The sequence below is a fragment of the Gobius niger genome (assembly GCF_951799975.1).
Source record: "Gobius niger genome assembly, chromosome: 1".
Taxonomy (NCBI): Eukaryota; Metazoa; Chordata; class Actinopteri; order Gobiiformes; family Gobiidae; genus Gobius; species Gobius niger.
The window spans coordinates 61,601,494-61,627,214 of record NC_136852.1 but is presented as its reverse complement, the minus strand read 5'-3'; the positions used below and the strand labels follow the sequence as shown (position 1 = coordinate 61,627,214).

General features: G+C 39.2%; 3 protein-coding genes across 3 annotated transcripts; 1 reads left to right on the top strand and 2 right to left on the bottom strand.

The window, feature by feature from the left end:
• Window positions 1–751: 751 nt before the first annotated feature.
• Window positions 752–11,306, top strand: gldc (glycine dehydrogenase (decarboxylating)). Its single transcript, XM_079572565.1, has 25 exons — window positions 752–1,176; window positions 1,264–1,342; window positions 2,708–2,843; window positions 4,048–4,212; window positions 4,310–4,387; window positions 4,487–4,634; window positions 4,713–4,909; window positions 5,109–5,205; window positions 5,298–5,403; window positions 5,490–5,629; window positions 5,986–6,066; window positions 6,173–6,270; window positions 6,799–6,883; window positions 6,961–7,002; window positions 7,085–7,227; window positions 7,746–7,821; window positions 8,472–8,597; window positions 8,758–8,907; window positions 9,184–9,296; window positions 9,510–9,651; window positions 9,832–9,943; window positions 10,010–10,105; window positions 10,184–10,356; window positions 10,431–10,511; window positions 10,792–11,306. The coding sequence occupies exons 1-25, from the start codon at window positions 889–891 to the stop codon at window positions 10,930–10,932; spliced, it is 3,093 nt and encodes a 1,030-aa protein (XP_079428691.1). The 5' UTR covers window positions 752–888; the 3' UTR covers window positions 10,933–11,306.
• Window positions 11,307–12,001: 695 nt separating this feature from the next.
• Window positions 12,002–14,036, bottom strand: LOC306969520 (monocarboxylate transporter 13). The gene is made up of 5 exons (XM_079565156.1): window positions 13,953–14,036; window positions 13,446–13,705; window positions 13,222–13,365; window positions 12,374–12,408; window positions 12,002–12,299 (listed from the first exon to the last, which is right to left on the bottom strand). Exons 2-5 carry the CDS (start codon window positions 13,681–13,683, stop codon window positions 12,237–12,239), a joined length of 480 nt encoding a protein of 159 aa, XP_079421282.1. The 5' UTR covers window positions 13,684–13,705; window positions 13,953–14,036; the 3' UTR covers window positions 12,002–12,236.
• Window positions 14,037–15,185: 1,149 nt separating this feature from the next.
• On the bottom strand, window positions 15,186–25,226 carry jak2b (Janus kinase 2b). The gene is made up of 24 exons (XM_079571386.1): window positions 24,736–25,226; window positions 24,065–24,307; window positions 23,422–23,545; window positions 23,230–23,347; window positions 21,731–21,876; window positions 21,375–21,660; window positions 21,084–21,203; window positions 20,498–20,655; window positions 20,283–20,394; window positions 19,993–20,179; window positions 19,758–19,882; window positions 19,460–19,594; window positions 19,202–19,289; window positions 18,830–18,957; window positions 18,614–18,752; window positions 18,343–18,494; window positions 17,746–17,896; window positions 17,515–17,651; window positions 17,190–17,379; window positions 16,660–16,784; window positions 16,407–16,579; window positions 16,203–16,320; window positions 15,991–16,104; window positions 15,186–15,903 (listed from the first exon to the last, which is right to left on the bottom strand). Exons 2-24 carry the CDS (start codon window positions 24,291–24,293, stop codon window positions 15,796–15,798), a joined length of 3,363 nt encoding a protein of 1,120 aa, XP_079427512.1. The 5' UTR covers window positions 24,294–24,307; window positions 24,736–25,226; the 3' UTR covers window positions 15,186–15,795.
• Between the last annotated feature and the right edge of the window lie 495 nt (window positions 25,227–25,721).

Below are 25,721 nucleotides of genomic sequence, written 5' to 3'. Positions count from 1 at the left end.
ATCGCACTGAATACAATGGTTTTGCAGATACTCGGCATTGTACGTGGGGTACAGCAAATATTCTTCACTTCAAAGTTTAGCAGCTGTGTTAAGAGTTTACACAGTATCTCATCAACACAAAACTCTCATCATACTATTTTCAAGAACCAATCCTCTTACCTTGTGAGAAACGTCTTGGGTGTAAAATTAGATTCCCTCCAGACAAGCCTTTGTGAAGCCCAGGGTAAATGACACCATTTAAATATGCATTATGGCTTTAGCATTAGGAATGTTTTGGTGCGACTTACAGCTGTACTGAAGCAACCAAGACACCCAACCAAACCAATTATTTGTTTTAATGAAGTTGTGTGCACACAACACATTATTCATTTGTTCGTTTGCCTCTGAGAAACACAAATCCTCACTGTATTCCATTGAATGGAGTTTCAGTTGTGCTGTAATAATTATTTTACAATAAAGTCATTGTATGCAAATATTGCCTATTTTCAGAAACAAGCCAACGTTCCAAAGCATGTAGTTTTTTGTGAACTCAAAGCAAATTAATCATACAACTCTGTAGGCTGTCATGGTCATGAATGCATACACTATTGGAAACTCTCTGTGCATGTTATGCACATCTGGACTATTGACTTCTGCGGAGGGGCACGTGAGGAAAGTTTAGCAGCTGTTTAACCGGGGCTCGTCACTACGTCACCGCGGCCCTCGCTTCTGATTGGCTTGAGTTTGAGTAACTGTGGAGCCGTATAAAATGTGCAGTTTGGAGTTGGAGTTGGCAGAGGGACCGGCATTGCCGTTGTCGTGGTAATAAAGTCGGCTGGGCCAGCGAGTGTGGGAAGGGAGCAGCCTTCATCAGTTTGAGCGCAATTGTCTTTGGAAAGTGATTTAAAGATGCAGAGCTGTGCCAAGTCCTGGGGTATCTTCCTGGCCAAGTCCGTGAATCCCAGCGCACCATGTAGGCACTTGAGAAGCAGGAGCCGCGTGGTTTGGAAACTTCAAGGCAGGATGGGCAACAGCGGGGCATCCCTGACCTTAGCTGCCAGGGGTGTGAGGACGTCTGCCGCCCTCTGTTCTCGGCAGATAGAGAGAATTCTTCCCAGACATGACGATTTTGCAGAAAGACACATTGGTCCAGGTGAGAGGGAGAAGCGAGAAATGCTGGATATTCTGGAACTTGAGGTACGAGAAGCGCAAAAACGTGAATTTGTTTTATGTACAGCCAATACGCCTGCTACAACAGTGCGAAACTCTGTATTTTCTCCTCAGTCATTTGAGCAACTCATCGAAAAGACTGTCCCATCTTCTATCCGCTTGCCTCGCAGTCTGAAAATGGATGATCCAATTTGTAAGTTTATTTCCCACTATTTAACATGTACCTCAATCCTTATTCTTCAAACATTTTTAATAGCCTGATTGTTTGCCTTCTGATGTTGGTATTTTGTGCAAGATTCAATTAAAAAAAATGCAACGGAACTGAATTCAAGCCAAGTGAGCGGCTGAAATGTAGGTTGAGCCTCTATTGTGTAGCGGAGCGCTCTGGCTGTGTTAAGTCTTCCTTTGAACATATTTGGAGTTGTTTTTGCGGAGCGGCACCAATCTCCTGATGGGAAGCCGATGCTCATAGGATGGTAACTGGAGTGTGAAGTTTAGCCTTGAGCTCCAGTCCCAAGTCCAGTTTAATCTGGTTCCAGCGTTCACATTACATCACAGCCGAGGGGGTTCCTAATAAGGTGTCCTATGTGGTTTTCTGTTATGTAGCAGTTGCCGTTTTTATATAGTCTGTGATTCCATCTGTCGGATTTAGGCTTAATAAGTGTTTCTGAGCACATCAAGACTACAAGGGAAAAGCACTTTTGATCCTGTTATTGATGGAAAACTACACACATTAAGTCAATGCAAATAAAAGTAGAGTACCTGTTTACTGGTTATTCTGTCTGTGCAGTTATACATTTCGTTTCACTTCTGTTACTGTGGATCCAGTGGATTTTTATACAACTCCACAAGTTGAGACAGTAGAAGAGAAATATGCTGAGAGGGCATTCTACCAAAACAAACCTGTCTGTTTAGTAGGCTGAATTTGGCCTACATGAGCAATGAATTTTCATAAAAATTACCACCCTAGAGTGGCTCCTCAATGGCCCCCTTGCAACTTTGTTTTACAAAGCAACTAATTATGCTGAAGGAACCAACTGAGGCTCTGCAGCTTTTCTGCTTGTTCAGCTTTGGAGAGCTTTGGTTTGCAAAGCCAGCAAGGGATTCTCTCTTTAACAATAGACCTCCTGCATGGCTCTGAATAAAACTGAATACGGCCCACAAATTGACACACTAAGAATGCATGGGTCTTTACTTTGATAATAGTGTTGCATGCACACTCACATCGGTAACAAAATGCTTTTTAAGATGCTTTGCTTTGTTTTTTAACGTTATAGCTGTGCAATGCTTTTAAGCAAAAATGTCTCAGTCAACACTCCTCTTGCATGTCTTGTTACCAAAATGAGAGTAGTTAGAGCCTTTGGTTCAGTGGGAACCATTCCTTAGAGTTGCTAGGCAGCCAAAGCTGCCACAGGAATTTGAGTGGTAGTTGTGAGTTAGCTTGAATCGGGGGCCAAATGAATGATTTATTATATAATAACACACAGATTTTTCATATCATTTCAACAAGGCGACTATAAAATTATGATATTGTAAGTCTCTTTTTTTTTTTCCTTAGGTGAGAACGAAGTTCTCGATACTTTACAGAAGATTGCTGCAAAAAACAAGGTCTGGCGTTCTTACATTGGCATGGGCTACTATAACTGCTCAGTACCACCACCCATTCAACGCAACCTCCTGGAGAATTCAGGATGGTGAGTTAAATCAAAGGAAACTCCAAGCAAACTGAAAATCTCGAGTTTCTCATTTAGAGCTAATGAAGTTCTGAATAACTGCATATGAAATCTTGTGACTCGTGAGGGGCCTGACTCATGTGAGCTGTGGCCAATTGCTGACTACCCTTTCCTTAAATTTCACTGGCTAATGCAGTGGGGACAAAACTCATAGTTAGTCAATCCCTTTCTTATACTGGGTAGGGTGTCCCAAAACATTTTTTTGGGGGGAAATGCCGGTGCAGTCCCCCTAAAAGGTTTCACTATGACACCATGAAACTACTTTAAAAAAGCTCATTTAGATAATATTTAGAGGTCCCCCAAGGTCACTGAAGTTTTACCATTATGACATATGGGTGACACTGCAAGCGTTTTTCAAAACAGTCTTGTATTATTGTTATTGCTAATGTAACAACATGTTTATGTTCACAGCAATATTTTGCAAAGCTCTCAGTACTTTTACTCTTTTTTTTTTTTGTCTGTTTTTCAAGCTAGTTGAAGGCCTAAACAGTAAACCCTAGCAAAAAGCTATTCCTAAATAATAATAATTATTAACTTCTTAACCCCCACCTGAACCAAGCACATTTTCTCTAGTTTGGCTTTACCCACATTTTAAAGCGTCAAAACAGTGAAGCAAAGCAAACAAAAAAGTGACAAAGAAGCAACAAAAGAGCGACAAACGTGCTGGAAAAGCAACTATAACATAATAAAAATGCACCAAAAAATGCAAAAATGAAAAAGCAATGAAGAAAGGCCCCACTCGGTCAGTGGGTGAGCACAACAGACTTCTAACTTTCCTGTCTTGGACTTAACAATATTCTGAAGGATTTTGAGTTCTTATAGATCTTTTCACTTGTCAACAGTATAACAGTAACAGTATATCCAAAATCCTCTCTGAAAAAATCTTAGTTACTAGTATGTCAATAAAATAAAACCATACATTTTAATCTAGCTCAATCCATTATTTAGAATTTGTTGCCAAAAAATCTGCAATTTTGGACAACAATTGTGACCTGCCGCAGTGTCAAAATTTGGTGTGTAGTTTCATGGAGTCATAGTGAAACTTTATGGGGGGGACTGCATTGCAATATTACATTACATTAAAAATTTCACTGTATAGCCTGGGACACCCTAATACTGGGCTATTTTCTACAAACGTAATTACTGTTTTCTATGTTGTTTTCAGGGTGACACAGTACACACCATATCAACCAGAGGTCTCCCAAGGGCGTCTTGAGTCTCTCCTCAACTACCAGACTATGATTTGTGACATCACTGGGTTGCCAGTTGCAAATGCCTCATTACTGGATGAAGGCACAGCGGCTGCTGAGGCGATGCAGCTCTGTCACAGGTCAGTGTCTGGTCAATCAGTGTGTCAAAGCCAAAAGCCTGTAAGTATTTATTTTAATAGCATACAGTTTACTTAAAGCTTTGTTCATATTTTGCAGGCAGAATAAAAAAAGGACATTTTACATTGACCCTCGATGCCATCCTCAGACTATTGCAGTGGTGCAGACCAGAGCCAAGTATGAAAAGCATAGTCTAATGTAGACACTTTAAACTCAGGGGGGAAAAAAACTTTGGAGTCCTTAAGGTTCAACATTAATGTGATTATTTCTTGGCAGCTACATTGGGGTGAAAACCGTACTAAAACTGCCACATGAGATGGATTTCAGTGGGAAGGATGTGAGTGGTGTGCTTTTCCAATACCCTGACACTGATGGGCGCGTAGAGGACTTAACAGCTCTTGTGGACCAGGCGCACAAAGCAGGAGTATGCTTAAAAACACACCATTGCTTTTTTGTCATGGAGTATATCTAGACATTAATTTGCGACCTGTTTCTGGTCTAGGCGCTGGCTTGCTGTGCCACAGACCTCCTTGCTCTGTGCGTGTTGCGTCCTCCTGGGGAGATGGGAGTGGATATTGCTCTGGGTAGTTCCCAGAGATTTGGGGTTCCTCTCTGCTATGGCGGTCCTCATGCTGCCTTCTTTGCTGTTAAAGGCAACCTAGTACGGATGATGCCTGGCAGGATGGTTGGTGTAACAAGGTAAGATGTAATATACAACAAACAACCACAAAAAAGAACCTCAGGGGATAAAGAAAAATATTCCAGCAGTATGACAAGAGATTAAAAGATTAGTGTGATTAAATATATTTAACCCAGATTTTGAACATGTTTGACGTTCCATGGCAGCTGACCTCATAATCATGTAAACAACCCTGCACTCACTACACTCTGATTTTAGGGATGCTGCTGGTAAAGAGGTATATCGTCTTGCTCTGCAGACCAGAGAGCAGCACATTCGCAGGGATAAAGCCACGAGCAACATCTGCACAGCACAGGCATGGTCACTGTTTTCAGAGTAGAAGCAGACATGTATTTTTGTCCCTAACTACAGACTTTAAAACTCTCTTTTTCTGTGTTAACCCCTAAGGCTTTATTGGCTAACATGGCGGCAATGTTTGCTTTATACCATGGACCTCAGGGTCTTAAACATATTGCAGAAAGAACACACAATGCTACACTAATCTTGGCCGAAGGTAAAACAAGAAAATGTATATATACAGTATAATTTAATGTAGACTTTGGTTTAACTGTTTTTACATATCTGGCTACATGTATTCAGGGTTGAAAAGGGCAGGACACAGGTTGCACAGTGAAATGTTCTTCGACACACTGAAGGTCAATTGCGGCGTGGCATCCAAAGACATCCTGGAGCGGGCTGTGCAGAGGCAAATAAACCTCCGGGTCTACAGTGACGGAGTGGTGAGTCAATTAGGGTTGCTTGCATCAGCACACACAGTGCCACCCCACTTTGGCACATTGTCAATTACGGTTATGCCAATGTATTGTCAAGGAGGATTACTGTTTGAACATGTTGATCTTCTGCAAAAACAAATAAAACTACCTGACATAAAATATAAATACACCCCACAGTTATAGATGTATCTGAGATCAACAATATTGTTTCTCAAAATAAGTGAGAAGATGGTTATGGGGCTTACTAATATTTTGCTATTAAAAAGTAGAATGTAAAGCATCCACATAAAAACTGTGAAACCGATAAAAAAAAAAAAAAAAAAAAGTTATTTTTGTTTACTATCATAACTACATTTTTTCAGTTGGGAGTCTCTATAGATGAAACCGTGACTGAGAGAGATTTGGATGATTTGCTCTGGGTCTTTGGCTGTGAATCGTCAGCTGTAAGTTTTGTTTTATTTCCTTTATATATTTTTTTAATTTAAAAAATAAAAAAATAAAAAAAGCAGTATCCAGTACTGTGCATTCATAAAAGTTGAACGTTTTCAGGAATTGATTGCAGAGAAGATGGGAGAGCGAGTCAAAGGAATTTTGGGAAGTCCTTTCAAAAGAACCAGCAAATATCTAACACATCAGGTCTTTAATAGGTGAGTGACATCAAAATATTCTGTCAACAAATGTCTTGAGTTTACCACAACTGTGCTTTTAATAGTTGCTTTCTCTTCCCATGTTGCACAACAGGAAATGCTTTCTCAGTTAGGCAAAAACACACCAACTGTGTGCTTTGACTGTTTGAAGTTGTGGCTTTAATGGGCCTGCTCTAAAAGTGTTTTTGCTTGAATTTAATTTGATTTACTAAAAATAAGGAGTTCAGCTTAGTTTGAATAGGAGTAGATATTAATGACAATTATAAATACATATATTGACATTATTTTCCATTTGATCTGCATTTCCTGAACCAGAGAGGCAGTTCATGCAGCTAAAAATGTATGTGCTTATCTTTATGGGAGGTGTAAATTCAGACGGCTGTCACTCCTAATCATAATTGTTACGCAACATTAGCATTGACCTAGCCTTTGTTTATTGCTATTGTAGAGGGTTGAAGTTGGCTCTTTTTATATTGGGGGAAACTGACACTTCAATTATTTATTTATTTATTTACTTGTTGTTTTTAGTTACCACTCTGAGACGAACATTGTGCGATACATGAAACGCCTGGAGAACAAAGACCTTTCTCTGGTGCACAGCATGATTCCTCTGGTCAGTCAGTCAAACTGGTTCATATGATTATTCTGTGAATACTCTGTGAATAATAGTATTGTTGGATTTCTTTTAAGGGTTCCTGTACTATGAAGCTAAATAGTTCCTCAGAGCTCATGGTGAGCGAAAGCAAGCAATCAATCAAATACAAATATTTAAAGATTAAAGAGTTTTGTGTTTCAACTTGTTTTCCTCCCTCAGCCCATTACCTGGCGAGAGTTTGCCAATATCCACCCCTTTGTGCCTCTGGATCAGGCAGAAGGTTACCAGAAACTCTTCAGACAACTGGAGAGGGACCTTTGTGAAGTGACGGGTTATGACAAGATCTCATTTCAGCCAAACAGGTAGCCTACGTGCATACAGTGTTGTAATTATTGACTATTTAATAATAGGGTTTAAATAAAACAAGGGGCAGTTAATAAAACATAAGCATATTGGGTGGGTTACTAGAAATGTCTACTTAACATATTCTGGTGCAATTTTGAAAGATACATTTTTTTTCTTTCTGCTGATGTCTAAAATGGGTGGTTTGTGATTTATATAATTATTCAATTATAATGTCTTGCCTACTCTTAAATGTACATGCCCGTTGACCTTAAGGCACTTTTTTTTTTTGGGTGCCATAAGCAATTGCTTAGTTTGCTTTCCCCATTGTACCGGCTTGGCACACACCCACTAGTAATGTCTATCGCCTTTTTTATCAGCTGTTGTGGGTTTACAAATGGCACATTGTGTTACATTGGCCTGCAGTTATCATATCGCGGTTGTTTAACACCATCTTCCCCTTAGGTAATCTCATTAGGTGGTCTTTGAACTTAATGCGTGCAATAATGGGACACTGAACTTATTCTTTTTTTTTCAGTGGTGCTCAGGGAGAATATGCTGGGCTGGCAGCAATTAAAGCCTACCTAAACTCGAGGGGAGAGCAGTCCCGAACTGTAAGTGAGAACTCCAAAGTGTGTTCAAAACTATATCTTCTTAGTAAACTACAAAATTATTTGTTTCCTGGTTTAAAATGATCCACTTATTTGTGAACGTTGACTTGCAGTAGCCTGTGCCAGATAAGATCTATTAGATAAAAAACGACCGACAGGAGTACTTCTGTGTGCTGTAATGTGTCCTTTGTTTTAAAGGCTCACCTTTAGATAATGACCTGATCTCCTGAAACAGTCAAGGTCCAAACCGACAGCACTTTGTACAAACACGAGTCTGCGGACTGTGTGCTCCTGCTATAGGCTGTCTGCCTCTGAGGTCCCATATTTGGAGATTTAAAACTTTGAGAACCATAAGTCATTTATCAGTGTTGGCACATTCAAAGGTCTAAGGGCCCTTTCTGATATCACAGATGCCTTCCTAATAAGGAATAAATCAATTAGTGACTAGTATACAAGTTACACATTAGTCTTTGTGGTGGGTGTTGGCCAGATAAAATGTCATACACATAGGTTTAGTTGTGTCAAATGGCTTTCACTGTGTGATATTACAATATTATGGTAGCTATGTGTAATGGGAAATGTAACATTAATTCATTAACATTCAACACAGAAACCCCCCAAAATAATAGTTTTTTTTTCTCTTGTTTATTCAGGTTTGCCTAATTCCCAAGTCTGCACATGGCACTAACCCAGCCAGTGCTCAAATGGCAGGTATGAAGGTGCAGGTGGTGGAGGTGGATAAAGATGGTAACATTGATCTTGCTCACCTGAATGCTCTGGTGAGACTGAATATTATTCACTATCATGAAGTAAAATCCTTGTGTTTGTGTAAAACATTTCTCCCTTCAATTACCAAATACAGTTTATAGTATGTGTGAAATTGTTATTTTAAATGATGATAATGTTATAACTGACATAAAATAAATGGTATACATACAGGTGGACAAGCATAAAGCAAACCTAGCAGCTATGATGATCACCTACCCGTCTACGTTTGGTGTTTTTGAAGAACAAATTGGAGATGTGTGTGAGCTGATTCACCGGAATGGTGGTCAGGTGTACCTCGATGGTGCCAACATGAATGCCCAGGTAAAACATGTTGAGCATTAGTAATAAGACAGTGCTGCAAGAGAGAGATTTTTTTATTTGGGGTTTTTACAAGCTGAGCCATAATAATCAACATATATAACAAATAAAGGCTACATATCTCACTTTGCATGTAATGAGTCTATCATATATTGGCTTCACAGTTTAAGGAGAATTACAGAAATGAATGCACTTTTAACAATGTTATTATTATTATATTCTGTATTATTATATTCTGCAATATATTGTGTAATTTAGCAAGTCACTTTTATGATATAGGTGGGCCTGTGTCGTCCTGGAGACTATGGTTCTGATGTATCTCATCTAAATCTACACAAAACCTTCTGCATCCCTCATGGAGGAGGAGGACCAGGCATGGGACCAATTGGAGTGTAGGTCAAAAGCTTCACTGCAACTGCATTCCAATTGATGCATTAATAAAAAAAACATGTTCTGTAACATGTATTGTACATGTACATGTACTTACCAGAAAACTAGAGCAACAATGTCAGTCTAAAGCTCTTTCACACTAGTGCCTTTTTATATACAAATGGTATTAGTCGTTGGTTTTTCGACTAATTACCATTATTGTGATGTTTTTGCAGAAAGGCCCACCTCGCTCCTTTCCTACCAAGCCATCCAGTTGTATCCATGCAGTCAGTTAACAGCAGCAGCTCCTTGGGCACAATTAGTGCTGCTCCGTGGGGCTCCAGTGCTATCCTCCCCATCTCTTGGGCCTACATCAAGGTCCAGTCACATTTAGATTATTTGTTATAAGACATGGCACCTGTGGAGCTAATTGGTTGTTGTTACTTTTGTGGTGTGTGTGTGTGTATATTTGTTATTTTTCATGTAAACAAGTGTTTTAATTTCACTGTATTAATGACTATTATTTATTATCTACTGTTATCTGGCTTCTACAATTAGATGATGGGGTCAAAAGGACTAACGCACGCGACAGAGGTGGCTATCCTTAATGCCAACTATATGGTCAAGAGGCTGGAAGGGCCATACAAGATCCTCTTCAAAGGCAGAGAAGGTACAGAAATTAACATCTATATTCCATATTATTACATAAATACACGTTTTTTTTTTGTCTGAACAGGTTTTGTAGCTCATGAGTTTATCCTGGATGTGAGGCCATTCAAGAAAACTGCAAATATTGAAGCAGTCGATGTGGCCAAAAGGTTGCAAGATTATGGTAAAATTAGATTTTCCATTAAAGGTTAGTTTGTAAGTGATTGCACAACTTGACAATAGCTTTCCGTTTGTTGCCAAGGTTTCCATGCACCTACAATGTCATGGCCAGTGGCGGGAACCCTCATGATTGAGCCTACCGAGTCTGAGGACAAAGCTGAGATGGACCGGTATTGTGATGCTCTGCTTGGAATCCGACAAGAAATTGCAGACATTGAAGAGGGAAGAATGGATTCGCGCATCAACCCTCTTAAAGTAAAACTGACAATTTTTTTTTTTTTTTTGGGGGGGGGCAATTACATGTATTAAACTTGTCTTAATGTGTTCAGATGGCCCCTCATTCTTTGGCCTGCATCACAGCCTCCAGCTGGGACAGGCCATACTCCAGGGAATTTGCTGCTTTCCCTTTGGTAGGTGTCCTTTTTGCACTTTCTTAAAACCTAGTTAAACTGGCTGATCCTCTCAAACTTTTAGTCTTTGCCACCCTCTAGTGGTGAAACAAGTAAATAAACATGTATTGTACAGTCGTCCTATTACATGTACAGTAATAGTGGGTGGCACTTTTATTTTGTTATAATGCAGCAAATTCACATTAGTACAAGTAAACCGCACTCTTGAACTAAAATTTCAACAGAGAAGAAATTGCAATGTTTCTTCATTTGTGTATTTTTTTCTGCCCCGTCATCACAGCCCTACATTAAGCCTGAAACCAAATTTTGGCCTGGCATCTCAAGGATCGATGACATTTACGGTGATCAGCATTTGGTCTGCACTTGCCCCCCTATGGAAGTGTATGAGTCTCCGTATGAAGAGAACAGGGCCTCCTCGTAGACCAGCACTGACCTACGAGTCCACCGTAAATGACCAAAAACACTGTGCGATTTATTAACTGGAAAAACCGTGCGCCCTCTACACAAAGGCCTATTTTTTAATATTTCATCACAATCAGTGTGAAAAGACCGGTGAGTGTCGAAGCACAAATGCCCTTCACTTATTTTAATTAAATTGAAAGATGTTTTACTTTTGCTGTGGATAGACTGAGCTTGGTCTAACAAGTGCACACTGATGACTTTTTAATGGACCAAAAGTGCAGTGCAACCTTTTACTTGAGGACACTCCTCTACATTCCTGATTTTTGTTGAGCTACTCACAATAGGCACATGTCCTTGGTGCCTCTGTTCTATAACTGCCTTCTTGATCTATGTGTTATTGTTTTCTTTTCTTTCTTTTTTTTTTACACTTTCTGGTATGGACAAAAATATTGAGTTATGTAAACTTTTTACATATTTTTCAATATGATATAACGAGATTTTACCATGTGTTTACATTTCCTGGACATATAGATGAATTATAGTTTTACTGTAACTTAAACGATTTCTAATCATGTTGAGTAATGTCTGTATTAAACATTTTTTGCATTCGCACATCATTGACTTATTGTTAAAATGCCATCTAGTGGTGACCTACACTAGAAACAGAAAACTTCAAATTGAGTATCCATCATGGACACCGAGAGTTTAGTTCCGCTTAACAAATAAGAAAATAGCTAAACAGAATAAAAACTGCTGAAGCTTCTGAGCGTAAAAAGGCTAATATTTCAATACACACATTTGTCTCCAATAGCTGCAAACATTTTATTCCCATACAAACTAACTGCTCCTTACCCCTTGAGCAGTATGTTCAGCACATAACACCAATTCCTCCTGACTGAACACGTTTTCATTCCGCTGGTACTGGTTTCAGAAGGTGCTCTGCAGACCTATTTGTGGTGAAGGCCTAAATATAACGCAACAAAACATCAATGCTTAAACCTTAGGTAATTAATAATGCCATTGAAGTTATACATTGGAACGACCAAATAGTTTCCCATGTTTAAAGAGGTTTATATTGTCTTCATTGTTCTCCACAATGAAGATAATACTCACACAGACAACAGCTGGTTCATCTCACATTCAGCAGCTATGGCGACGAAGGTCATTGGGTACTTTTGTTCCGTAATAAATTGTTCTGTGTCGCATTTGCTTCTTGTGACCTTTGGTTGAATGATGAGTTAATTTACTTCTCAACGTCTGTCTGAGTAGCTTCTCTTTTCTGAACAAAGCAGTCCACCAGAATAATAAAGGCAGCAGAAGAGATTAGGCACAATCCGGACAGGTAAAAGGCAGCACTGTAGTTCCCTGTCTGATCCACCAAAAAACCTGCAATAGACAAAACTATCAGAATGAGCCAAAGCTGAAACAAATACATGATAGTATTATCAGTACATACAAACCTGCCAAAGGGGGGCCGACAAATCCTCCAGTACTTCTGAAAAGCATAAAGAGTCCAAGACCACTGTCAAATTCTTCTAGGCTTACAATGTCCACAATGGAAGTGATGTGGATGGCCACAACACATCCAAACAGAAAGCCATAGAGCCAAGACAAGGCAAGTATAGCCCAGTAGTTATTGCAAGTGGGTAGCAACATTAGCACCACACCAAGCAAAGAGACTACCATAGTGAGCAGTTGCAGGTTTCTGAACAGCCTTGTGTTGGCTAACCATCCACAGAGTAACCTGCCCAACAAATCAGCCAGGGCCACAAAAGACAGGATAGACGCTGGCCAGTAATTACGCAGTCCTAAACTGTTTGCAAAAGGGACTAGATATAAAGGTGGGATGAACATGCCAGCTGCAGCCAATATGGCAAACATGATGTAAAGGATGAGTTCAGGTTTTTTTAGTAGGGCGCAATGGAACATTCTCCTTTTTGGTTGGAGCAAAGCCGGGACATGGTCTGTGCCGCTTTGATCCGGTGTGAACTTCAGAGGTCTCATTAGGGCGCCACAAGCACAAATGTTAAGCTGAAGGCCTCCTATTATCAGCAATGCCCCCCGCCAGCTGTATGTTTCAATGAGCCACTGGAAAAATGGGCTGAAAATGATTGCAAAGACACACTCTCCTGAACTGGCGATAGCATAGGCAATGGGACGCCAGCGCTCAAAGTAATGGCTGACCATGCTACTGGCGGGGATCCAAGAAAAGGAAATACCGGTACCTGAGAAGAGAAAAGAAAATAATCATGTGTCACAGGTAGGCTATTTCATTTATAGTGTTGTTCTTCTGCTTGGTTAGCTGTACCTTGCAGCAAGCCCATGGTGAGGTAGAGACATGGCAGGCTGAGCTCTAAAGATGCCAGTAACATCCCCGAAGTGCAGAGAAGACCTCCAATTATGATGACCACTCTCTGAGAAAACAGCAAGGTCAGTGCACTGGCAGCTGGAGCTGAAACACAATTCACAAAATATACTCAGCGTTAGTCAAACACATAGGTCGCTAAAGCTGCAATTTAACTCAGTCTTTACCTCCGAGGTGAAACATGGCAATTGTTGTGGAAGTGACCCAGGATGTTGTGCTGTGCTGAACGCTAAAGTGAGCCTGGATGTCCAGAAAGAAGAGGCCATAGTTCTTAAGAACAGCAGCGGTCAGGCCCATGACCCAAAAGGCTGACAGGACCACGACCCAGCCATATCCACCGTCTGGAACATGGCTTCTCTTCCTCTCCATCGTGGTTTGGATCAGCTGTACTTCTTCAGCTGCCATACAACATAGTAGCAGCACCAAGCTGATAATGGCACATGGAAATAAGCATGCAAAAAGCACAACCTCAACTCTGGAATAGAAGCATAGGCTGTTCATGGTAGGCAATGGCATATGTCTATTATTTTATAAAACATAACAATAATAACAACAACAATAATAAAATAAATAAATAAAATAAAATAATAATAATATAATTAAAAAATATTAATAACAACAAAACATCATATAATTTTAATCCTAAAATTGCATGAAATGAATTCCGTTCCTACCTTATAATAGTTTATGTCGCGTTATTATTGCTCCTAATTCCGGTTTGCCACATTAAAACTCCAATGGGACATTAGGAGCTTAAAGGCCTGGGAAAAAAACAAACTGCCAGCTTCGTGCATAGTGGGTGCGGCCCACCGTCTATGGGCCAAACGCAGAACTCAGCCACGCGCGCATCTGTTATTGTCACACACACGGTCACACCATGGCCACACCACAGATCACTTCACTTTGACCGGTCAGTCAACTAGCAGCACAGCCACAGAAGTTAACCAATGAAAGGCTGGAGCATCCGTATTTCAAAATAAAGTAGGTATATCCATTATTTATATCCCACTAAACAGTTTTCATCCAAGTTTTGAAAGTAAAAAAAAATAATCTGCATTGTGAGTTAATTATATGTTTTGAATAATCCAACATGGATCATGGATCGTGTCCTTCTTGAATGTGGAAAACGATTTGCCTTCACACGTATTCAGCAGGGTCAGGGCATTGTAGTCAATCTACTGTCAGTGGGTAGTACAGGTAAATTAACTCAAGTACTTGAGTAATTTTTAGAAGAAACGGTACTTATTAGTTATATAATTCAGTACGTTTTTACTTCTACTTTAGTGATGCAATGAAATACCTTTTCTCTTACTTGAGTAAAACTAGTGTGAGTGAATTTTAAAGTTACTAAAGCTTCATGTCGACCTACAATATGTAGTTTGTTGTGTTTTGTGCTTTTTCTTCAGAAATATATAATTTTAATGGCAATTTCTTTGGAAATAGTAGGATTCTCTATGATCACAACTTTTGTCACTTTTACACTTAACAGTAACTCAGCACTTACAGTAGCCTACTCAAGTAACATTTTGTTCAAGTAGGCTACTTTTAAACTTTTACTCGAGCATTTATTTGAGACTTTTTACGTGTACTTGTGTAAAATGACTTAAAAGAAACGTTACTCTTACCTGAGTAAATATTTTGGCTACTCAACCCACCTGTCATTCATCACTTAAATAGCCTTACAACGGATTTGGTATCAACTTCAACATCTAAGCGTAAATGAATTGAGTAGCTTCACTTTTACCATTTCCTTGCGTGTAAACTATTACAAAACCATGCAACTAAATGCCAAGGAGTTTAAAATGTTTGGATAAGCTTAAAGCAACATAGAAACAAAGTACTCCCACATTATTGTTTATGCCAGTGAAGAATTACCAAAGGGTAATTAACATTGTATTTGGGTTCACATAAAAAACAACAACATAAAACAAATATATATCTTTTTACATCATATTTGGTATTGAGTAATATATCTCTATACAAATATAAATTTTACCTTCTTTTCATTTTATAAAATTATAAATTGGCATATTATGTACACAAAATGCAATATTTACCCACAGAAACACTGATAGTCCATTTATAGGGATTGGCTTAGCTAGCCCAGCTAGCTTATCAATGTCTCCCTCATATAACACACACATCTATTGTACCAGCTACATACATACTTTCACTCAAAACTTGTTTGATACAATCATCTCTAGCTTTATGCCTGGAATTCCACTATTCACAGCCTCAAATTGTCCTTGTATCCAAGGGAGTTCACTGAACGACATTGCGCTTCTTTAGCCACTTTGACTTGATCAAGCCACTTTTTGGTGCAGGGCACTAGGCAGTTATCAAAAAGTTGAGTACCTTGCTCGAAGGCACCATGGCAGTAGTATCTGGTCCTAGTCTTGTCCACACACAGATGCACATCTCTTAATAAGGACTGTGGTTTAGCTTTAGTCTGGTTGCCACATTAATGTCAATAGCATCTACATTAAAGATGAGCAGGGCACAATGGTGATCTTCTATTTAAAACATGTTACTGTCCCTAAATAGGTCCACGCGCAAGGCCAGCTCATTAAAAGACGGCCTCAAACCAGGATCGTTGTCCCAACACTCCTCCATGATTTCCCACATCTAAGTACGAACCAACAAGAACAGACAAAAACGGTATTAATGTGTGTATACATTTTTAAAATGGACAAATTGTTGGTCATACGGTACCTCTGTGGGACTTCCTGAAGGTTGTGGTAGCCTGCTGCCAGACTTGAGAAGCTCATAAAGATGGTACACAATCAGTTGCCCCTGCTTGTCATTACCCATCATTGACATAAAAACCTAAGAAGAGGTTTTAAAATGTGATTAGATTTAGATAGCTGATGAAAGATAAGATAAAATTCGAACTTATGTGTAAAAAGGTAAGGTAAGGCACATACAGCAGGAGGACTGCAATTTTTGTCGTTGTGCGTAAAGAGTTCATAAAGTACCACTCCAAAACTCCAGATGTCTGATGCCACTGAGAATTTACTATCAGTCAAAGACTCGGGCGCATACCTGTTAAAAGACAAAATATATCAGATATACATGACTTATAAGTGTAAAAAGGCAAATATCGAGTTAGTAGGAAAAAAAGAACTGACCAAAAAATTGGACTTTCTCCTGGTTCTTTCACCATATAGTACTCTTTGTCCTGAGGTAAAACTTTGGTAAGTCCAAAATCTCCAATTTTCACTCTAAGCTCACTCTCCACAAGAATGTTTCGTGTAGCCAAGTCTCTGTGGATGTAACGTTTACTTGACAAGTACTCCATACCCTGCAGACCAAATGATAAACAGTGTGAGCCCCAGCAGCAAACCGTCTTAGGTGTGAGGAAAAACATTAAAACTGCAAAACCTTGCAGATCTGAGATGCATAAAGCAAAAGCTGTTTGTGGTCAATCCTCTCCTTGTTTTTTATGAGGTAGTCTCGAAGGCTTCCAAAAGGCAGATATTCCATAATGAGGTGAAGATTTCGTCGCCCTAAAAAACAAAAATCAACGCATCAAAAAAACAACTTTGACAACTAGACGATCTTCATACTAATTGGGAATAACAGACACATCAGATGAGACTATATGCAGGTGCATTACATCCAGTTATAAACATAGATGACACTTTTCATGACAATCCGAATTACATTATTGATCGCTAAGGATATATATACGCCTGTGTGATAGAAAAAAAACTTTGTGCCAGTTATTGCAGTTGGAGATGTGTATAAGCTACTATTTATATTGAGTCATGTGCATTTGACAATCCCAACTGAAAATGACTTGGCTCCGCTCCCTCTCTGTGCAAAAGTATAAGTAGGATGTTGCAACTAATGTGAATGAAACCCATTATGTGATGTTTCTGCCCGCAGAACATTCCCCAGACCAATCTCACCTGCACTATAACAGACTCCTTTATATTTGACAATGTTTTCATGTTGCAAAGACCGGAGGATCTCAATCTCTCGCTCAAAGTCTCGCATGTGTTCGGCAGTGCTATGCTGTAGTTTCTTTACAGCAACCACTTCTCCTGTGTTGTCCTGCAGTGGGTCATAGCGACACATTTCCACACTCCCAAAGTTTCCCTGGGTAAAAAGATATAAATCAATACATTTGCTCCATTACTACATCTGTTTCATATATAGGCCAATGATAATTTGTTGAAATTGACTATAACATTACAAGCTAACGTGAGCTATTTTAAACACTTGAGGACACACCTTTCCCAACTGTTGCAAGAAAATGAGATGTCGCTCTTCAAACTGTGATGGCTCTTGACTGTCCAAACCTCCAGTTGCCCACCCTGTAGTCCCTGTCCGGTTTGGCAGGATGTCACTCTCTACTATTAACTCATAGTCTGAAGAAAAAGCGTAGCAATAATGACTATGAGGTACAAAGAGACTGTATATTCTTGGTCAAGATCTGTGGTGTTTCTTTGGCTATACATTTACCCGGTGTGAAGAGGCTGTGAAGATCGCGGATCACAGCACGAAATGTGGGTCTAAAGTTTGGCTCGTAGTCCATGCAGTTTGTAATCAGATTTGCCAGTTCAGTCCACTTAGGAGCAGGAAGTTGATGACAATCTTGATAAAACAGTCTTTTCTGCATTAACACAAAGCACACATGAGGTGTGTTAACACTGTTAGACAACTTCTATTAAGATACAAGAACAAACTGACTTGCGAAGACCAAGATTTCCTGTAAAATGGGATGAACACAAAAAGTGTAAATCGTTTATAAAGATTTTAGATGATCATACAGTGTCTTCCACTTCACATTCTTAATATTTATAACTAAGAACTTGAGCAAATCTGTTCACTAAAAAAAATAATTACAGGATGGACCAACCAGAAATGCAAGACTAAAAAAAGACCAAAACCAAAATAATGACTTGTGTACAAAAAGTGTGCACATTTCTGCCAAATCAAAAGGTGAAGAACTGAGCACAATTAAACAGAGGTAAAAGAGGTAGGTTTGTTCTAAATAGTAAGTATTTGAGCAGAAATGCCTTTTGCCTTTGAAAGACAAGCAACTTGCGACTTCCTTACTTTACAGTTGTCCAGTGTGGCTAAAGGTTTCTCTCCATTGCTGCAGATCTCCCACAAAGTGGTACCAAATCCCCATTTGTCAGCAGCTAGGCTCAGGTTGGCAGGGTCTTCAATACACTCTGGAGGAATCCAGGGAATGCGCTCTAGAAGGACTAGAAGATCACAAACTTTCACTGAGAAGTTGAGTAGTGACAAGTGTCTTTGTAAATAGATGTTTTCAATTTCATGTGAACAAGACAAATTATTAAAATTGAGAGCTCAAACAACGTACTCTCTTTAGGTAAAACTGTGACACTGATGCCTGGATCACTCAGTTTGACGAAGGGAGGATTCCCTACTCTTCGGTCTTCTTCTCTGATCAATAACACATTTTTTGCACAGACATTTCCATGAACAAGATGCTTTTCCTCCTGCAAAACAAAAATTGCATCACAGTCTAGAAGAAATTGCAGCACCAAAACCGCAGCAAAAAAAAAAAAACTCCTACCAGAAAATGCATTGCCCAAGCCAACTGTTTGGCAACTTCCAGTTTCCACAGAATGTTGATAGAGTTCTTGTTCTTTTTCAAGTAAGTGTCCAGGGACCCATGTTTCACACACTCCTGCACCATAATATCTAGTGAATAGAAAAACAAAGAAACATAATAATTAGTACACTTGCATTCAAACTTGAAAATGCTTGGGTTAAAACACTGGACATCAGTAAACCGCATCAAACAGCAAAAGCCGATCATGGTACTGAAATGAATAATACAGCTTTATTAGGGTAAAACATGTAACTGTATCTGTAAGAGACCTGAATTTTCATTGCAAAAAAGCCTTGATAATGTTAATCATTTGAGTTCAAAGTAGCCACTTACTCTCTTCTACACAAACACACACTCCATAGTTGAGAATCAGGTGTTTATGGGATAACTGGCTCATCATGCTGGCTGCCTCAAAGAAAGCCTAAAAGAGCAAACACATACATTACAAAATATAAAACAAATTAATTATTTAAATGGGAACTTATCACATTTACTTATTCTCTGTTTATATGAATGTATTTATTGACCTTTATTGAACCAGGATAGACCCACTGAGAATCTCTTTAAAAGCTGTGCATATCGTAAACTAACCTCTGAGTAATTTCTGTGATTCTGGTCAAGGACCTTCATCACAACTTCAGTTTGGTGAACGTGACCATAGTCTCCCAACTCTTTTCGTACACCTTTAAAAATTTTGGTGAATGTCCCTTGACCGAGACTCTCCACCTGGAAAGAAAAGAGAAACTTTATTTAACTAGGAAGCATGATATGTCAATAAATAAAACAATTAAAACATAACATTTTATTTTTTCTAATTTCATTCTAAACTGCTTAGTAAACCCTGACTCCTACCAACATCAAAATTAAGATGAACAAAAAAATAACATACAAATTCCAGATCTTCTTTTCTGATTTTGTGAAACACCATTTGATTGACGTTCCGTCGAAGCAATGATGGTGACAGAGGCACTTCTGAACCCTTGTTGCTCCTACACACGAGGAGGCAGGTCATTTCTGTCGTGTACAAGCAAAAGCAGTGTCAGGATTAATAGATATGTGACTAATTTACAGTATAAAAAAAGACAGGATGCAAGATATTAGTGATTATGCATGCGCAGGCCTACCTTTGGGTTTAGGAGGACAGCATTGGCTGAACTGGAAAATTACACTATCAGATCGTACAGTTTCCTTTTGGTAGCATTTGAGAAGGTCCTGCAGACTGCAAAAATGTCTTTTGGTGCCACTTAGATTTAATTCCCCATGAACAGACTTTGTTATTTGACAGTGCTTGTAATCTATAGCATCAAAAACCTAGTCAGAAAAAACAGGACATGTTAATATATGCAAATATATGTTCAAGTGCTTTTATAAGTTTCTTTATCACAAAATTAATGATGTGGGATTTCTTGAATACCTTGACAGGAAATGTTAGAAAATACTTGTTGAAATCCTTTGGGCTCCTTCGCAAAATAAACAGTCCATGTATATTTCCGGATTTTTGCAGTCGGTTAATGGCAAACTCAATACTGTAACGTAAAAAACAACACATTATATAGAAAAAAACAACAGCTAAATAACCTTTAATCGTAAGTTTGGGAAAATATTGCTGGTATAATAAATGTTACTCACCTGATGGGGCCATGACAACGTGAGGAAATGGCCTCTAGAAGACTTGGAGGTGCCACTTCTTTGCAAAGGTAGTGATGAGCATCTGTGATCAGGCGATAGTAACCATCCACAAGAGACACAAATGACAAGGCTCTGGCCAAACTTTGGAACTCCAGCTCCTTAAAACAAATGAGATCACGACTATGGTTAGTGCTTGAAGTTTGTACTTGTACCGAGTTTGTACTTGAATTCGAGAGTCTATATACTATATGATCAGAAGAAGGCGGTAACAGAGTAACTATCACGTTTTCTCAAACCATGCAACATTTGAAGATTGCTGCGATACGGCAAAACTCTAGATTAAGATTCATTATTTTTCATTATTTTACAATTTAACAAAGAAACCAGCTAAACATTGGCAGCACATAAAAGCCTTGCTTTTAAAAACATCAGCAATCACTCAGCATTCATTTCAGCCGTAATAACAGGTGATGAAAGCATTAAAACTTGGTCCGAAGTGACAAAACACATAACTTATTCGAGGAGTAAAATCCTCATCATTGGAATAACATGTTTATACAGCAACTTGTTTAAAAGAAGGCCTTACCAGACTCTTTCCATCTTGTTTGTTAATGGTGACTATCCTGCTTTCGGCTGAACCTTCCTTGTTCGATTGTTGGATGCTGATGTGAACAATGTCAGGGAAGTCACACAAGAGTTGCACATCCTGCAAAAAAAGCCATTGAAGAGAGACTTTGTATTCTGTTTAGATTTAAAGATACAGGCATAGATTGTTTACTATTATAAGTATAAAACAAATACATGTTTTATACATGTATTTTTTATTTCAAATAAAAAATACATGTTTTATTTGTTTTTTATGTTTGCAAATTCAGACCTTTTCCGAATCCTTCTCACGAGACCACTGGATGCCAGTGTCAGCAGCCACCAGGATGCTGAGCGGTCCGCTGGATGCGTCCCTGACCTGGAATGTCTCTGTGTAGAAGGCCTTGTCCAGAGACTCCATACTGATCAGGTACTTGAGTTTGAGGTCCCGCACTGTTGTGCGGCATTGGCTGAATTGTTGAATAAAGCGCTTGAAGCGAAAACGAATTCGCTTTCGCGTAACAAAGTTGCAATCCTGAATTTGAGCTCTCATTTCCTTTGGTAAAAATGTCTTGTAACTAAACATAAGGGAAAAAAGTCAAATGTCAATGTTGCTTCTAAGAATCTTTGCATGTTTTTCAGCCTCACCTTGAGGAGTGGTAGATATCCAGAGGTGACAACTGCCTCTCCTTAGCCAACCTTGACATGTCTAGAACAGCCATTCCAAGGCACTCTTCTTGAGTCTCATGTGAGGAGGGGATTTTGATTAAACCCTTCACAAAGTCACTTCTCCACTGGGAGGAAATAAGAAACAAAAGATTATTGCATTGTTTTCCTTTACTGACTTCTCACAGCTCCTTGTGCAAATGTTAAATTTAACAGCTGAACTAACTGAACTGTAAATCTCACAGAAACAATACAACAATTGAAGTCTAAATGCACCAGCCATGAAGAAGTTCCCTGTATGGGGAGTGAAAGTGCTAATCAGGGCATTATCAGAGCAAGTTTTAACTTACCCACAATACTGTACAGTTATCTACTACCGGGAGGTTAAAAACATGACATTTCGCTATAATTTTGGATATTGTTACAATATTATACTATTTTAAATGTGAAAAGCAGAGATTATTCCACGTTTTCCTTTGAGGATTTTCCTGAGCCACTAAGGGAGATCTATACATGTATAATTCCACATAATCCTCAAGTTCACATTAGGTCACAATGCAGACCAACTAACTGGGATCAGTTATACTCGCAAGCTTTCTAGATTTGTATGCAAATCTAAAAACATGCAAGTAGGCCTTACCATTATGACACATCACAGACACTATAAATGCAAACCAGCATGAAAACAGTATGCACTTCCGCTGAAAATTACCAGTGGTGCTTATGAGAACACGTGTTAAATGTGAAGAATCCCAGCATTCATGAGACTATGCGGCAGTAATGGCCCGACTACAGCACGTGCGGCCGTGGGGGTGGGTTACTGATCTACCCCATCTGAGTATACCATACGTATGGTCATAGGAGTAGTTATTATGATTCTACTGAACTCCAAAACACACAAATGTAAACATAACAACAGTTATCACGTTTACATTTTCTCAAGTTGACACATTGGTAACTATCACCTTATTAACAACGAATATGTCAATGTTATAATATTACTTAAAATAGTATTATATATATATTAGAGCTGGGACGATCCAGTTCTGTCACGATCCGATATGTATCACAATACCTATTGCAATACACTAAATAATACCTTAAGATGTGTAAAAAGTTGATAAAGCCAAATGCTATTTGACATTATTGAAGAGTTAAACCTACCTTGAGCTATAAACCTGGAATTTATTTTTGTCAGCAGTGAACCCTGCTCTGTGTTGGCGACATTTTTTGGGGTCTTAGCACATGTTATAACACTTAAAACAATCCATCTTGTTTGTCCAGTACTGCTGCTATATGTTCATGAATAAAGTTCAGGAGAACCCTGTTTGTTACCAACATGAACAAAGATCCTCCATCTGAAGAGGCTCAATGACATCAACAAATTTGGCTCAAGATAATATCACCGAGCTTGCAATTAACAAACAAGAAACACGCTCAATTTTCTTCATTCATAAGCAGGTACCAAAAATGTGCCTTACCTGAAAAAAGAGGTACGACATAACAGTGTCATCAAGTACAGGGCTTTCAGAGCCCTTTGTGACCCCATATCGATAGGCCCGGGATGGTCCACTACTGTACCAACCAGTAAAGTAGTATCTGTTGGCAACAAATAAATCGTAAGGCAAATAAAATGTCTAATCTAAGTACAGGAAATCTATGTAGAGTGCTACCTTATTCTAAAAAACAAATCTTCTGATGCCTTGTCATCCAGGTGAAAGACATGGTTTGGTGCAAACCATAACTGGTCGTTCTCACGAAAAAGACCAAATAGGCTACAGTATAGAGGTGATATACCTACAAGAAATATACAATTAAAAAGGGTTAGGCAACACTGAAAATACATTATCGTTAACATATATAAATAGCTGTCACAAGTGAACAATTACCAAAAGGCATATACATATAGTCTGCAAGAAAGCCTCAGGACACATTTGAAGAAGTGTGTCTAGTGTGCTTTGGGTGAACAAAAGGTCGTTGAAAGGCTAAAAAAACAGTGTTTGGTTTATCAGCACATAAATAACATGTCATTTCAACAACATGGAGGAATGCTTCAGCTTGTATTACAATTGACTTTAATTACAAATTACAGATACCCTTTGAACTTCACATCACTGCAAGAAACACAATTTCCCCCATTGTATTTACTTAACTAGACTAAGGACAATTTGAGAGTAAAAAATACAACACTGAAAGCTATCAATTGATAAGACTTCACTGTGACCAAATGATAATCACAAGAAAGACATACATCCCCTATGTTTGACTTGACACACACATAAGGGTTCTTTATGCTGTGCCGCACAGAGTACTTACTGCATGCTTTGGCTGCATCAATACAAAGCTCCTCAGCCACATAGTCTCCAGGTGGAAAACTGAGGTGGCTGCAGTCAGCTACTTCCTGAATGCCTTGGTAGAAATGCACCCTCATCACAGTGGAGGCAGGAGCGCGGCTGGAGTTAAGATGCCCCCTGTGGGCAGTCCCATTTTGATGTACTGCAGGACAAGTGCCAGTGACAGCGTCCATGGCTGGCAGGGAGGCCATCACCACTGCGGAACCTTAATTCAAACACACATCACTTGGATACGGGTCTATTGCCCGTGATGTGTAAACTTGCATAAGTTCCTGAAGTATAAATATGGGATACTGGGCTGATTTTATTTCTGAAGAGAAAACACTTCCCTGTGCGTATTACACAAGTACAATTAAGAATATATCTGTAGGCTCTAATCCCATCAAAAATACAGATGATACAGTCACAGGCACGTTGTTATGCGTCAAGTGCATGTCCATATACGCAGCTTAAACGTGTCTAGGTTAAAGAATCCTCAAATTAAATGACTGTAAAGAACGTGAATTATGCGTAAGCCTCACGCGCATTGATATAGCTAAACATTTAACAAGGCACTGGTTATTTTCAAACAGTATTTTCAAAAAGTGACACGCAATAGGGAATGTTGCAAAAGTAATTAATCAAAACACTTACTTTGCAAGACGAGCCAGCCATGCAATGAGCTAGCTTGCAGCTAGCCTAGACCGGTAGAGAAGACAGGACGAGCAATGTGGCTACAGGTTTGTTTAGATCACAGCATAAATACATAATAGGGCGGACAACTATCCATTGATGATCGGAGGTCATGTGTTAATTTAGTACAATCAATGTCACCGACACTTTGCTGACATGCTACAAAGCTAAGCTACTCCTGTCAAGCCAAGACTGCCCATTGCACTTTAGCTTTACTTTAGTAACTTGCCGAATATCTCAGCGCCAGTCTTGTAACTTAGTTAATACTGCACAATGACATCCTCTTTGCGGCTCCGAGAATAAATACGACGCCAGTCACATTACAGATACTTCGTCAGCTGGGACGTTTGAGGCGTTTTAATAAGCAAAGCTAGCGTATTGAACGATAGGTCCAGCCGAGCTCCAGTCAGTCAACAAACCCAGACCAGCCCAGCGGCCCCAGCCTCCGCCCAACATACCCATGATGCTCCACTGCGCTCACGAGCTGCTGGGTACATTCTGGGTCCTCGTCAGTGGTGGAAAGTATCAAAGTAAAATGAAGTACACCTTTTACTTTACTATCTTTATACAGCCACGTCGCCCATCCAGGAATTATTAGTATAATAATGATGGGAACACAGGCAGGAAACTAGAGAGTAGTTTAGCCAGAAGTAAAACAAAATAAAATGGATAGCCTGAAGGGGAAAGGGTATCGATGGGATTATCACTGGATTCAGACAAAAATGTGGAGGAACAGACCATTCAAATAAACAATTTATTTTTCTTGAGAGCAAGTGATTAGCAAAAAAAAATTAGACTGTAATTAGCGAGAAAAAACACTAGATGGTGCTATAGGTGCATAGTGCAGAAGGTCTTCCTATATCCATGATCTTATCATGGATATAGAAAAGATGAAAAGATGGTAATTTTCTTCACAGAAAAGAAAGGAAGCTTGGGTACACAGCATA